This window comes from Tripterygium wilfordii, chromosome 16 (genome assembly GCF_013401445.1).
Source record: "Tripterygium wilfordii isolate XIE 37 chromosome 16, ASM1340144v1, whole genome shotgun sequence".
NCBI lineage: Eukaryota > Viridiplantae > Streptophyta > Magnoliopsida > Celastrales > Celastraceae > Tripterygium > Tripterygium wilfordii.
The window spans coordinates 1301488-1316488 of NC_052247.1; the positions used below are offsets into that span (position 1 = coordinate 1301488).

The 15001-nt window shown below is 37.3% G+C and overlaps 3 protein-coding genes and 1 non-coding gene across 16 annotated transcripts; 2 read left to right on the top strand and 2 right to left on the bottom strand.

Annotated features, from left to right (window-relative positions):
• Positions 1-296: 296 nt before the first annotated feature.
• LOC119980390 (peroxisome biogenesis factor 10-like) lies at positions 297-4543 on the bottom strand. Of its 12 annotated transcripts, none has more exons than XM_038823069.1 (12): positions 4298-4407; positions 4153-4184; positions 3653-3787; positions 3461-3550; positions 3010-3104; positions 2660-2864; positions 2421-2490; positions 2272-2350; positions 1962-2095; positions 1359-1453; positions 964-1079; positions 297-839 (listed from the first exon to the last, which is right to left on the bottom strand). In XM_038823069.1, exons 4-12 carry the CDS (start codon positions 3530-3532, stop codon positions 737-739), a joined length of 969 nt encoding a protein of 322 aa, XP_038678997.1. In that variant the 5' UTR covers positions 3533-3550; positions 3653-3787; positions 4153-4184; positions 4298-4407; the 3' UTR covers positions 297-736. The 12 variants fall into 12 exon arrangements, 5 of the variants coding, with proteins under 5 accessions (XP_038678997.1, XP_038678996.1, XP_038678995.1 ...); XR_005463861.1 differs by lacking the exon at positions 3653-3787 and adding an exon at positions 1168-1261 and having other exon boundaries at positions 790-839; positions 988-1079; positions 4298-4543; XM_038823068.1 differs by lacking the exon at positions 3653-3787 and having other exon boundaries at positions 988-1079; positions 4298-4543.
• A 3149-nt stretch (positions 4544-7692) lies between these two features.
• On the top strand, positions 7693-9030 carry LOC119981243 (stemmadenine O-acetyltransferase-like). The gene has a single exon (XM_038824299.1). It carries the CDS (start codon positions 7693-7695, stop codon positions 9028-9030), a length of 1338 nt encoding a protein of 445 aa, XP_038680227.1.
• A 508-nt stretch (positions 9031-9538) lies between these two features.
• TRNAY-GUA lies at positions 9539-9624 on the bottom strand. Its single transcript is given in 2 exon segments — positions 9539-9574; positions 9588-9624. It is a non-coding gene; the product is annotated as a tRNA-Tyr (tRNA).
• A 450-nt stretch (positions 9625-10074) lies between these two features.
• Positions 10075-14482, top strand: LOC119980335. 2 transcript variants are annotated; one of them, XR_005463857.1, is made up of 6 exons: positions 10075-10234; positions 11342-11651; positions 13120-13207; positions 13841-13907; positions 14158-14266; positions 14347-14482. XR_005463857.1 is itself a non-coding variant. In XM_038822999.1 (5 exons), the coding sequence occupies exons 2-5, from the start codon at positions 11351-11353 to the stop codon at positions 14209-14211; spliced, it is 510 nt and encodes a 169-aa protein (XP_038678927.1). In that variant the 5' UTR covers positions 10075-10234; positions 11342-11350; the 3' UTR covers positions 14212-14418. The 2 variants fall into 2 exon arrangements, 1 of the variants encoding a protein (XP_038678927.1); XM_038822999.1 differs by having other exon boundaries at positions 14158-14418.
• Positions 14483-15001: the final 519 nt, after the last annotated feature.

The window sequence follows — 15001 nt, forward strand, 5'->3', positions numbered from 1 at the left end:
TGTATGTGTTCCAAATTTTAACATTGCTAACAAAACCCTTTTAGTTTTTCTAATTTGATACTCAAGCCTGCTCTGAATATCACTAGAAAATTGGATCAGACAAAATGGCAACCAAGTGGATTCGAAATATATCGTTTCCGTATAACTTGGAGATGATATGTTAATGTTAATATCATATCGGACGATATATTGACGTGTAGTTGGTGGGGTGTTTGATCACCAACCACACATCATCTTTCTTATCCTCTAAGATTTAACCACGTGTAGTATCTACTCTCACGTGCTTTGACCAGAACTCCAGGAGAATATTCTGTATTTGCATTTGGTTCCTTTTCCGTGCGTACAAAATTTTTCTACATAATGACAAGATAAATTAGACCAAAACCCTACATGTAACCACAGGGGTGGCCAGATACAATATTAAACCTCACTCCATTGCAGATCAAAGGATGATAATCTTGGACAACTTGTGCTCACTTACAGGCAGAATTTCAAGTTTGATTTTATCCCTAATATCTGGCATACAACACTCTTACCATTGTAGCTTTTCATGGCTTGGCTCGGGGTGTTCCATCGGTTCGATATCTACAAAGATAGTAGAGATTATGAATGTATATGTGTATGCCTGTATGATATATTTCCCCAACTGCACTATCCAAAGAAGATTGCTTTCATCTTGTTTCTCTTCCTCTGTTCATTCAAGGACTCAATCCAGTGAAAATAACTACTGCTGCTGCTAGAAATCCGAATGATACAAACAAGCCAGGCTTGAATGAGTTATCGGAGTACGGCAGAGAGGGCACTCGGGCTTCTCATTGCACCATTCTATAATGCAGTTCCTTGAAAACAGAAGGATAAAAGAACATATAACTAGAATAAGATGATTGGTAATGTAATGGCCAGAAACAGACAATAGCAAAGACAATTCAGTGTAAGAAAAAGGGTGAAAGTTATTAGAGCAACCTATCATAGGGATAACGAGAATACCAGCAGAATACGTGACCACACACTGTAGCTGTCGGATGCTGACTACGACTCAGGCAGAGAGTGCATTTACTGGCCCCAGTTATTGCTTGAGACTGAGCACATGAGTAAAATATCATTAATAAGGATCACTACTTAATAATTGATTAGGCAAATATAGGAAGGGACTGTTAGATGCATAACTCAAAAACAAGACGGGATATGGTATTCAGGCCAGGTGGAGCTCATTGACCATTAAAGTCTGGCCCTAAGACCATTTCATCTTTTCTTTGCTAATCTGGACAATTATTGCAAAGTAAAGTACGGAAACGTTAAATTAGTGTGATGACTCCAATATACATGTCACTGAAACGACCTGAATATTGAAGTTTTACCTCTGAAGTTGACGTGGAATTCGATATCAAACCACCCTTGTCAGTCTCAATAGCTGTACTATTGCCTTCTTCATTCAAGACAGGCAAGTCTCGCCCTAGAAAACCCATGAGCAGAGAAGAAGTTCAGATTAATGTTTAGTGAGCATTGGAACTATACCATTACTGACTGGAACGAGAATAGCTATATATCTGGTCCAAATTTCAGTTAATTATGGCAGTAACCATTACTGTCTATTATCATAAAAAAAATCTAATTAAAAGGATGAGATATAGTTTTGAACAGAACCCAAACAAGATATCCCATTGATATGAGAACCAAAAATTAGGCCATGCAATCCATCCAAAAGGGTAGGGATTCATACCCAACCTCGTGGGTCTTGGATTTAAGTGAGACTAATACTTTGCAGGTGACTGCCAACATTTTGGTCTACCAAGGGCACAACCAATGAAGAGCCAATGTTGAACATTTATAGAGGGAGAGAGATTTCACTGTACAGAAAATTCATTGTCGAATAAAAATTTAGATCAGTGTATCAGGTTATTGGCACAGAAAGTTGAAACAATAGCCAACAAATGAAATTATCAAGTAGTAGAATTACATACCCGATAAATTACGGCTGGATCCTAAGGATATTGGATGAACTGAACTAGCAATGGATGATAAATTACTACGCCGCAAGGCTTCAGCGGCAATGATACATAGCTGAATCAATAGGAAAACACCAAGCATTTGGTATCTGCATCATAAGCCAATTAAAGCAATTAAATATCCTTAATAAATATTTTAAAGTCCGCCCTATGAAAATGATATGTAATGCATAGAAACCACACAATGGAAAAATGATTCAACTCATGAGAAAGACAAAAACATGGACAAAACCTTCATTAAGATGAGAAGAGTGTCATTCCTTACCTGGGCCTTTGGTTTGATGGTTTACCAATGAACACATAACGAATGCCCGCGGCACGTTTTGATATATGATAATACAGACCTGCAGGGAAATTTGGTTGACAAGGTGAAAGATTCTTTCTCACCACAGTTTATAGACATTTGTGACTTACCTTCAAAGTAGAAGAACATAAGGTTAGCACGAAGGATCAATTGCAAAAATTCACGAGCAGCAGGGAGCACCTGAGTAGAAAGCAGCAACAATATTTCACCAACAAAAATTTATCCCAAGCATTCATAAACCAAACAGTCATCAAGATCCAAAATAATAAGACAAAGCATAAAGGAACCCTAAAAACAAATGACGTGAGCGTGAAAGACATTAGATAAGATTTTTTTAGAATGCGCATACCACAGGCCATCTTTGAACTACATGCAACCAGAATCGACTTAATTTTTGTTTCAACCTCGAAAATGCAGGAACTGGAATGGCTGATGAAGATGAAGTCTCGATTGTACTGAAAGATTGACCCTGGCTACTCCCTGTGACACCATTGCCGTCGAGTTCCTCATACTGTGAATCAGCAAGCACAATGCCACGGGAAGCAACTCTTGAGCTGCAAAAAGAAAAGCCATGTAATTTTCTTAATTACAATTTAATCTCATGCTTATGACAGCTAGAAGTCTATAACAGAAACAAATTAAAGAAGTCTGAACCATGGTCATCAAAATGAGGAAGGGAAAACTGAAGTAGCCTGGAACCTCATTCTTTCTGCAATATACGGAACCGCTGTCTGGTATAATATGAAAAGAGCACGCCTTGCTGGAGTGGGAGAAATTCCATGGGATCCTGCGACCTAACAGAACAGCCAGCAACTTTAAGAAAATAAACAAAGAGGTTAATTGTTTTTGATGAGACATCAAAACACTAAGTAGGAATATGTAGAAGCATTAAGACCCCTAACTTAGAGCAATGTCACAAACTATTATCAGAATTGAAGTTCAGTTGAACAATGAAAAATGTTTTCATTAACTATAAATTACCAGACTATCCTTAACAAGAACTCTAGTGCACATCTAAATCATTAGAATATAAGACAATCCAGAAGGGAATTCTTCCCAGAATGTTCTCTCTACAAACAGTAAAAAACTGAAACTCGCACCTCCTAATCCAAGTTATAGATTAAGATCGATGTGAAAAGCTATTCCATACCAGATTGATGTCACAATACTCTTCTCCTAGTGTTTGCTGCCCTGAACCGGTTGTCAAAACATAATAAAGCATTTGTCCAAGAAGTTTCACCTACAAAATACAAATACAAAAGTTCACTAGAATATCTCACTTCCTAAACCGAAACAGAATACTGTACAGTATTTTCAAAGGCCACAAGAGTTGACTAGGCACCTAGGTGAGGAGATACAACTAGGCCTTGCTTAGGCAAAAACCTAGACATAAGGAATCCGGCTTTAAGGCTCTTAATTCTGGCTGGTCATTTAGATCAATCTTTCGCCACTTTGTTAAAAGTACTTCTCCCCGCATCTGGCGATAAATGAATACCATATCAAAGTCAGAGGTCACTATCATAGCTACATTTCAAGGTGCAACATATGGACACTAAAGGTAGAGAAATTCGCATATGAAAATCATATATACAAAGTTTCAACAATAAGAAACTTCTTCCAATCATCCTTCCCTTGTTCATTTTCCTTTTCCTTTTCCTTTTCCTTTGAATAATTACTAGTAAACAAACCAATCTAAGGGATGAAATGCACATAAATGTTACTAAAGTTTCAAGCACCTGGTGCTAACTGACCTTAATGATAGCATAAAATTAGTATTAGCACTCACAAAACCTCACACTGCTAAAATTCATCCATTACAAGTAAAAGGACGAAAGGGTTAACCTCACTCTGATAAGCCAATGAAACTCTGGTACCTGCACAAAAAAAGCAACAAAATGAATAAGCGCGTAATTAGAAGTAATTTTAATAACCACAACGCAAACGAGAGCAAGTCAATTGCTGTTTGAAGAGGGAGTGAAGAAGGTACCGAAGAGGTGGCGAAGTGCGTCACGGCAGGCTTCGTACACAAACGAAGCATACTGATCGTCTTTCTCGGCTGCTCTCATTATCTCCGGTTGTGCCGCAGGTGGAAACCGCCACACTTCTCCGCTGAATCCCGGGCTGCTCGACCCGGACGACCCGGTCCCGCCCAATCCCATCTCCCGCTCTGTTCTTCACCTTAGTATCCAGAAGATATTGACACCAAGTTCAGAAACAATGCTATAGGATTAGAGAGAAGGTAGAACCGTAGAAGAAGTCGGAAGGAAACGACGCCATTTTTGGCTGGATATTATGGGCCTTTTGGCCCATCAAGCCCAACTACTGAAGCTTATCTTTTTCTGGGCTTGCACCCAAGAAAAGAACCCAGCCTAATGTCTACAGTATAGATTATAGAAGTTGAGATTTTTTTCCTAAGCAGAAGAGTATAAAATTACATTTAATATACACCCATTCTTCAATTTTCATTATTAAAATGTGAAAGTAACAGGCTATCTACGTTACATATTAAAATTAAAAACAACAACTAAGTTAAATAGATACACTTTTTTATAACCTATAACAAAATCATACAAATGTATCATTTGGGCATTCAATATGAGCCTAAATTCGTAATAATTGTAACAAAATCATACAAATGTACTCTTTGAACATCTAATGTGGGCCTAAACTCGGGCCGTCAGACCCGCACGTATAGAAATTTTCCACTTTATGACATGATAAATTGGACCAAAGCCCAAGCGACATTCACAAGCTTGAAATGGTTGGATTTGGAGAAGCAAATGCTAGGAATTCAGGGTCTTGTTCTAGAGCAGCCATTCTTGTTGCATCTAAGGTAATCCATGCCTCAATACCATTACCCCATTTGGTCTCAAATAACACAACAAGGTTTCTAAATTCTGGTCCAGCTTTTCCCATCACGGCAATCCAAACGGGCTCACCGAATCCGAAATCCATTCCATACATACCAGGATAACACCAGCTAGTGAAAGCCAATACATCTGGTTTCTCAATAGAGATGATCTCTTCTAGCTGGTCTAGTGTTTTGGACAAGGTCTCAAACCCTTCTTCACCTTGTAGACTCTTCAAATACTCATCATCAAATAGACTAACACCTTCTTTCATCTTTGCCACCAAATCATGCAATTCCCCACCAAAATAGATTCCCAATTGCACCATCCAGCAAGCGTGACATCAATCGCGGCCTCACGTTCACTGTTTGCGCCAACAACGATGCTTTCGTGGAGCCTAATGTGGGTTCTTGATGTAGCCATGTAACATTTCCAAATGAAACCAGATAGGGTTTCCCGACGCGATGGCAATGCCTGATTATGCTTATTACTTTTTGCCTTGCCTCTTAGGGTTGTTATTGATTTTGCGTCGAAAATGAATATCTTTGTAACCAGATTTCTCTCCGAGAACTATAACGTGTTCATTAGAGAGGAGTAGTTATGGGGCAATGGATTCTGTGGCTGAAAAATAGTTGACGCGTTGTCAAGATGAGTAAACATTGATTTCTCTAAATTCGCCCGGTGTGAAAGTACCGACCAAGTTTTGACGAAATTGGCGAATGTTACTACGTCGCCAAACTTGTGTGAAAAACACATGTCAATCGCTATGCCACCACAAGCGAAAACATTCACTTGAATAGCAACATTTGGTGCTCCCATGTCTATTAGCTTGCAAAAGGGTTGGCATGGAAGGAATTTTTTATCAGTTTTTTGAGTTCTTAGAAACTCAACCATGCGACAATTCACTTGAGCAACCAAGAAAGGAATGCCCTCATGGAATGGAATCGATGACAATGTTATCTTTATTTCTTCTGGTCAATGGGTAGTAGATATTAAGGGTCTCAGAGAGGGATTTCCTTAGGCAAATTAGGGTTTCAGACGTGGTAATTGGATCAACACCCTCTCTCGAGTAAAAGAAGATAGTAGGAACATAGGTTGTGAGGATGAGTTAGTCAAAAATTAAATGAGATCTTGAAAGGACCAAGATTATGAACTTTTGGTGAAGATGGTTTGATGGTTTCTCTTGAAATGATATTGACTACCAAGTCGCCCATTTTTTTGCTGTGAAATAATGCTAGCTGAGCCAAAATTGTTATTCTTAGTGGGATAATACATACACAGACATATATATATACATGGGTGTGTTAATGAAACAAGTTAATTAATCAAATAATATTGTAATGCACATATTAAATGGCATGCCAAACTTGTGACCATGCTAATGCAATATTGGTACAATTAAGAGGAAATTAAAGACTAAGATTGGTTGGTTAATTTATCAAATGAATATTGTTTCTATTTTTGTAATATATGTATGGGAGCTTGTTTTCTTGTTTTCGTGTAGCATAGATATAAATTTAACCTGAATTATGTCGTAAAAGGGACTAATTGTTCATATTAACAAGAAATAATCTATATTACTATTTGATAATTAATTATGATATGCCAAACAATTCGTATATATATTACATTTAATGACGACTTGGGTTTAAATTTTCCTACCAATATTGAAATCTTGCTTGTAAGCAGCCAGCCCAGTTCAATGTTCCTTGTTGTGTAATCACTTGAAATTGATAAATATCTCATTAACAAAAGTAATAATTACTCATTAGTAAGTAACCCACTTTTGCAAACTCCCCTGTTAAGGGTTTTCACGTAAGAAGGTAACCCTTCCCCCATTAGTTATTAGGTCGGGTCTAACCCGGCCCGATGTACACCTATAAAACTAATTTGTAAATAACTTATGAGTGGGCTCGCTTATGAAAAGTTTTGACCAATATTTTTGTGGATCATCTTATTTAATGGTATTTAGGCTCGAGAAAAAGTCCCATCAAATGATTAGGACTTGGATTTTTCTTATAAGCCCACATCACTTGGATTTTTCAAGTGAGATGGGTGACTTGACAGGGTTGCCTATCAGGCGTCTTTATGAATTATTGTGTGGGGATTTGACAATGTTACCTATCATGCGTGGTTTATGAATTATTGTGTGGGCACGATGGATTTAGACAAAAAAAACCTTTAAGGTTAATGGATGCGGATTTCTAACAAAACAAGGTAGAATAGAAAGAGGGAATGCTAAAGGAAGAATAATAAAAGACACGGATTGAAGATACATTAATTATTCTTCTTGGGATGTAAGATGATTAATGTATTGTACATGTGAACATAGTAGGGCTTCCCATACTTGCCAAAATGGTCATTCAATTCTCCATACTTGATTTTGTCAAAGCTTTCAATGAAAGACCCATGCATAAGCATTCAATTCACTTTTATCACCTCAACAAGAGAGAATATGATTATACACTATGCCAAATTCTATATAAGAACCTTTCCATTATTGGAAATAATTGCAAGTTTTATTCGAAAGCAAATGAAGTTGGGAATTCGTGTAATTTCAAGAGATGTCATCAAACCATCTTCACCAAAAATTCATGATCTAAATCCATACAAACTATGCCTTTTTGATCAACTCACTCCACACACTTACGTTCTGCTCATCTTTTTCTACCCCCGAAATGAATCGAATTCCAATATCAATCAAACCTTGACCCGCCTTAAGAGCTCTCTCTCCGAAACCCTAAATCTCTACCACCCGTTTTCCGGGAGGACAAATGATAACATCTTTGTTGATCGTTTTGAAGAAGGTGTACCGTTCATTGAAACCCGAGTTGATTGCACTCTCTCAAAGTTTCTTAAACATCTTGAAATTGAGTCATTGGATCAATTCCTTCCATGCAAACCCTTTTGCAATGAAGATTTGCGGAAGCCCTTGAATTATGTTCAAGTAAACGTATTTGCTTGTGGTGGTATTGCATTGACATGGTGTCTGTCACATAAAATCATTGATGGAGCTACCATATCTTCTTTTTTCCATGCTTGGGCAGCCATCTCTCGCGGCTTCATCGATCAAGCTCCTCATCCTAATCTCACACAAGCATCGACAATGTTCCCACCAGCCGAATCGATCCCACGACATTATCTCTCTCTAGTGGATAATCTATGGTTCCGAAAAGGTAACTATGTAACAAGGCTATTTTTCTTCAATTCACATTCAATATCAAGACTCAAGGCTAAAATCAAAGGCATTGGCAACACTACACCAAGTGCTAATCAAGCATTGTGTGTGTTGCTTTGGAAATATTTTATGATTGCATCAAGAGAAGTGTCATCGACGCCAAAATTATCCGTTCTAGTCCAACCAGTCAACCTACGTCCAAGGACAAATCCACCGATGTCAAGTACCTCAACGGGGAATATCTTCCGCGGGGCGATAGCAGTCTCTGATCCAGCGGAGACCCACATCGAGCTAGAGAAATTGTTGAACATATTGACCGAAGCCATCGCAATCTACGACAGTGATTACCTAGCAAGTCTACAAGGGCATGGAGGGTTTGAAGTGATTTCAGAGCGACTAAAACAACAACAACAGTTGGTGTCATCGCTAGATCCTGAGATTTTGACCATAACAAGTTGTAGAGGATTTGGATTCAACGAGGTGGATTTTGGATTTGGTAAGCCTGTTTGGCTTGGAGTTATGGGAAAAGGTGGTCAAGCTTCTACAAACTTTGTCATGTTACATGACTCAAGATATGGTAATGATGGGATTGAGGCATGGGTGACATTAGATGAACCAAAGATGAGGGTTTTGGAACATGATCATGAGTTCTTGACTTTCGTTTCTCCAAATCATAAGTTATCAAGCCTGTGATTTGTTCTTTCTTCTACAAGTAAGTATTTGTGTGTATCATTGTATTTTGAGTATTACCCTATCGTCAAGTGAGAAATTTATGTGCGTCAGACCCAAGTTTAGGTCCGCATTGGATGTTCAAAGAGTAAATTTGTATGATGTCATTTTCCATTATCAAACAAAAAAAAGTGTTTCATTATTATTGTATAAGAATTAACGTGCATGTAATTTCTCTGGAGATAGCTACATATTGCTTAAAATCATCCTAATTTTTATAGGATAAAAAATTATTACAATTAAATTTTTTTTATATATAAATAGTTGATATACGGTGATGGGGCCTACCATGTGCTTCTCCAAACCCAGTGATTTCAAGCCTTATTTAAAGCCCAGCCCAATCATGAAGCCTTTGTTTGAAAAGAAGCCCGTCAGGCCGGAAGCCTTTTAATAGAAATAAATTCCAAGTTAAAGCCCATAAAAACTCCAAAGCTCAGCCCAGCAACTAAAAGTTAATTTTGGAAAAAAAAAATCCGACCTGCCGGATTCGAACCAGCGACCTAAGGATATCAATGAAACCACTACAGTCCTCCGCTCTACCAACTGAGCTAAGGTCGGTTTGGGTTGAAATTTTGATAATATTATATTTATAATAAGGTTTGTTTTGATTTATCAATAATTGGCTTTTAATTTTTCCAACTAAACAACATTTTCTTTCTTTTATTAAATTTCCATATATCATTACATACCAGTTCAGGCTCACTCTTTTCACATAGGTCCGTTTTATAGATAATTTAGAGTAGCATATAGCCATATATATGATAAATTTTGAATACAAATTGAATGGATTTCCCTTTTTGAGAATGTTAGAAATTATCATTTATTCATGACAACCATGAAGTTTTTGGTGACTAAAACACCCTTTGAAAAGAAGATTTTTGTTAGAAGTTGGTGGAGGTTATTATAGTAAATGCCTTCAATGCGTGAAAAATGTGGCTTATCCGTTGCCATTGCCAACTCACATCCACGTAAGAGAGAGAAGAAGACAGAGAGGAAGCCAATGACAGTGCAGGTCCAGAAACACAATAAGAAATAACAGAGAAAATGACTTGTAAAATTCCCAAACCCATTTTTGTTGCTCTCTATATTATCTCTCTTCCTCTCTCAGATCTACAAAGAAACATCCACAGCTGCTCCTGAACTGTAATCCCAAAGAATTTTCAAGGAGGTGTGTCCCAGAAATCTTTATTGTTTCTGCGTATGTTATAGATTTTATTGGGTATATATTTTCATATACGTTTTACGGCTAGATGCATTTACTGTAAATGGATTCAAGATATGATTTTCCTTTGTGGGTTCACCTTTTAAGATGGAATGAATTGGATATCTTGTGTTTTCAATCTACTTGATTTGATTTCATTTGGAATGAATTAGTTTACCGTGTCTTTCAAGAAGCTGTAGATGAATTGATATTTTATGGTAAAAGGTTGAAGATGGGTCTAATATCAATGAATGAAATGCACGAAGTTTTAAGGTAAAGAACTGGCTATTTTCTTCGAAAGAGAAGGAAAAACAAGATTGACGGGTTCTTGAGTCATCTTCTTCCTTGAAATGTTCTTTGGGGGGTGTATGAGACATTGAATGATGGTTTCTGGAATCTTGGAGCAATGTCAGTGAGTCTTAGGGTCTGAACTTGATGGGTGATCTGATGGGGAGTTGATTTTTGTTTGTTGGGATAAATCCGGCACTATGGCGATGTGAGTTAAGGTTGAATGAGGAACATGTGCAATTCGATGAATAGATTACACGTTGCACTTGCATATAATAGCAAGAAATTAGCTAGAACTTTAGCATTTATTACATATTTCATGAGATTTTAGATGTTGCAATTGGATTGTGAAGACTTGAATCTGTTGAATTAGGGGTGGTTTGATGCTTCTCTTTTCCTTTTTCTTTGTGGAAAGGACATGTAAAGCTTCAAAATTTTGTCAAATGATCGCTCTATTGGTGCCCCTTACCACTTCTTTGAATAACTCTTTTTTGGGTTGGGAGTGTTATGGGCTTATTTCAACTCCTGAGGCATCTATTCTGAGCCAGCAATAGAGCTTGAATTAGATGTAAATGATGTGACTCTATTTGCAGAAAGTAAAGTCATATACGTGTTGCCAAAGCGTCTTAAACTGCATAAATATATATAGGCAAACTTGTATTTTGAAACTATCACGCCAGTATATTGTCCTTTGTTTCTTTATTACTTGTTAGACAACAAATTATCCATATGGTGGAACACCTAGATTTGGTATATCTCAATCTCCTTTATCTGTTTACCATGCAGAACATTTTTATGCTGAGCACTTCTCCTTCTGAAGGCTTTGCTACTTCCGAAGTGGCTGTGTATTTTGATAGATCCTTGAGGCAACTTAATAAAGCAAACACTTGCGTACAAGTACTGCATAATAGCAGAAGGGCATGGTCTTTCAGTGCAATGGCGATGGAGCTCGATACTGTAAGTTTCCATTCCAATGAGAAGCAACAACTGATGTGCTCGTCATCTGCCGATAATGGAAGTAAGCTCAAGGAAAAGGACGTGAGCAACTCTCCATCTGTCAATAAAGATACAAGCACCCCTGTTTTTGTCAATCATGGTAAATCCCTCTTCATAGATGATCAATACCAGATATTGCCTTCAATATCTTTTCCAATTTTTGAAAAAAGCTCATCGTTATTGCTAAAAGTAACTATTATTTTTTATCTGTCACCATTTTCTTAAGGAAAATATTTTTTGTGTGCAAAAGTTTTTTTGGTACAATTTGCAGTATGTATAATAACTTAATAATATTTCTGTTTATGACCCCTTGGACTAGAAGATTACATTCCCATGATTCTAAACCTATAAGTGAACTTATAGAATTTAGAGAAATATTCAGAAACGAAATTTAAGAGGTGAGAAGACGGAACTAGTTGAATTTTTAATAATAACCTATCTAAGTCAACCCATATGAACTTCGGGTCTTTCCTCCCAGCAATTCATCATCTTACCAAAGTTCCCAGAGCGAGCAAGGCAGCAACCATAGTGTATGGGCCATTGAGAGGCCATCCTTGCAAGATACATTTCATTGATGGGATTTCAAGAATAGATTTATATTGATATGTTCCACCCCCAAAGATGTGAAGCCTCTCCCCCCAATGTAAATACAGGATACTTCAGCCACGACTTTTCATCCAACTTGTTTTCATGAGCATTATGTTTAGCACAATTAATCTTCTTCATATTTTCCTCTGTGACGTCACCATTTAGAAGAAGTGAGGATTTAGTGTTTTCACAATATGAGACCCTGAAAAGAAACTTTAATAGAGTAATCCACCTTAATTTTGATGTACTTATTTTTCTAACTAACATTTGGATCCTACTTATTTTATTGGCATCCGTGATTGTATAGGATTTGCTTAAAACCTGTCTAAAACTGCCCCTTCCTGTGCTGTTCATAGAAAAATTACAGACGCTTAGGCTGGCCATAACCAAGGCATAACAAGCCTAATCCGTTGATATATTTGTGTAATTGCATGAAGCTATTGCCATTAGTACCTGTTATACCTTCTTGTAAGTTTGTAAGCTCATCTCCAGTTGCCAAACAATACGGGATCTGTTTACACCTCAGAATATAGTTTGTTATAATTCTTGTCAAGACCTGATTCATACTTTGCATGTTTTTCTCGACAACAGAAGACGAAGTCTGTCTTTTCCTTAAGAAGTAAGCAAGTAAACTACCTTTTCAACTCATCTCAGAAACTCCCGACATAGCTGTACAAGCAACACGTGTAGGCGGATTCCTGAGGTTGGTAAGGCAAAATGGGGCCACCCTAGCCCATTGAGTGCTCTACCTCGGGCCATCGACATCATTCACTCTACTGAAATAGATTTCGTGGAAAACCAGCTATATCCGATCTTGGTTGGCCTTTTTCCCCTAGCCACAAGTCATCCCCGTATTTTGAATTGATATGGCTCAATTCACCTTTACACATCAAAATATAGTTTGCTATATTTCTTGTCAAGACATGATTCATACTTTGCATGTTGTTCTTTGAACTGATATGGCTCAATTCATTGTATAGCTGCAATTGCTTGGCATGAGAGCAGAAGAAAATGGGTTGGGGATCAATCTCAACACCCTCAAAGAATGGAAAAGGATCAAATAATAAGGTATTTTGTATTTTTGTTTATTGTGGGTATTACGTGTGTGTGGGCATGTGTTGTGAAATTTGAAAGTGAAAAAGTCCAGTGGATGGGGCCTATTGTCCTGAGATTTGAGAATCCATGGTCCTGTTACAGTTGTACAAACAAAAGTTCATCGGGTTACATGAGCAATTGTTATGGGATATTTAAATTGCGTCTCAAATCACAATGTTTTTGCCTTTTGTGAACGTTAGATTGGCTGTGCCTTCCATTTTTCTTACGTAACAAGGTCAATTTTCATTCTAGTTTAAGACATCATCAGTTAAAAAATTCATCTTACTTGGTCTTACACTTTAAAAATGGTGTTATTTATTACTTAAATCATGGTACAACCTGAGAAAAAACTTTCAGCCTGCCTTTCGCAATATATTGAGGGTGGTATGATTCAATACGCATACTGGGGGAGGTTGCAGGAAATCCTTATTGAAACATTAGACGTGGGTTTGGGTAATTGCTATCTTCTAATTTATCAAGGAGAACAAAACAGAGAAAAAAAGAGAGCGAAACGTAATGAAATCGTGTGTAGTTTAGTTTCCTTTGATTATCTCCTTTCTGCCAATGAGTGTTTGGAAATTAACTGCTGAAAATTTTCTTCTGCAGCTGGTCAACAACATATGAAGAGTTGCTTTTGACGAATGATCCGTTCTCTGAGCCAATCTCTTTAACTGTAAGTTTGTTTGTGGTGTTAATGCATGCATACATACATGTTTACGTTACTACATAGCGATGGTTTGTGTATGTTTGGGTGTGTTAAGTATAGGTCTTCATTGTCTTGTTAAACAGTATTTTGTTTCTCAATGGTGGTTGTGTGGCTCAGTCTTCAGTAGAACATATGGGTTCCCTTGTTTATGTGAGCTTCTTCTTCTTTTTTTCTCCGTCGCACCGCTTTAACATGATTTGTTATTCTGATTATGCAGGAGATGGTAGATTTTTTAGTAGATATTTGGCAAGATGAAGGCCTCTATGATTAGATAAGCAATGATGAATGATGATATATCAAGTAGTGAGATGGGCTAATTGGTGCAGGTGGATGACATTTACAAATTTTCTTCCTGAACTGCATGCAATTCAGTAATTATTACTAACTTCAGTTTACTTGAACGTAGATTGTTAAGAAAACCTTCAATGTACGTCTGAAGAATCTATATATTAGTTACAGCATCATTGTCGAGGCAAAAGATTGAGATTCTTCCTATACAGTAAAAAATGGACTGGAATCCTTGAAGAAGATGATTTGGTCAACATCATGAGGGGAGGAGATGTACCAAATCATGCAATGGTTTTTTTTTGGACATAAAATATATATGATTGGACTCATAAACCCTATCAAAACACATCATAATTTTTTTAAAAAAAATAGAAATGTTTATTAGAATCTTGATTAAGGTTAATTGTTCGTCTTAAATAACTTATAGTAGATCCCTATCATTCAAAATTTTTCACTAGGACTCCGACCATCCAAATTTTGGCCCCTAAGATCTCCTAGAGGTAGATTTGTCCAAAAAAAATATGTGCCAAATGGTCGGATTAATCAGTTAAATTTATGTCAAAAATCGAGAAAAAAAATCGATCAAAACCGATTGTAGAGGCCCCTCCTTGGAGATCTAAAACGGACCAGGCTATAAATATCCACTATATCATAATGGGTTAGGTCGGGGTTTCCGGCACAGCCCACGAAACCTCCGCAACCCGGGCTGGCCCACTTCTCAGGATTTCCCATGTATAAAGACCGGATCGAACGGATTATTACTTGTAGGCCCC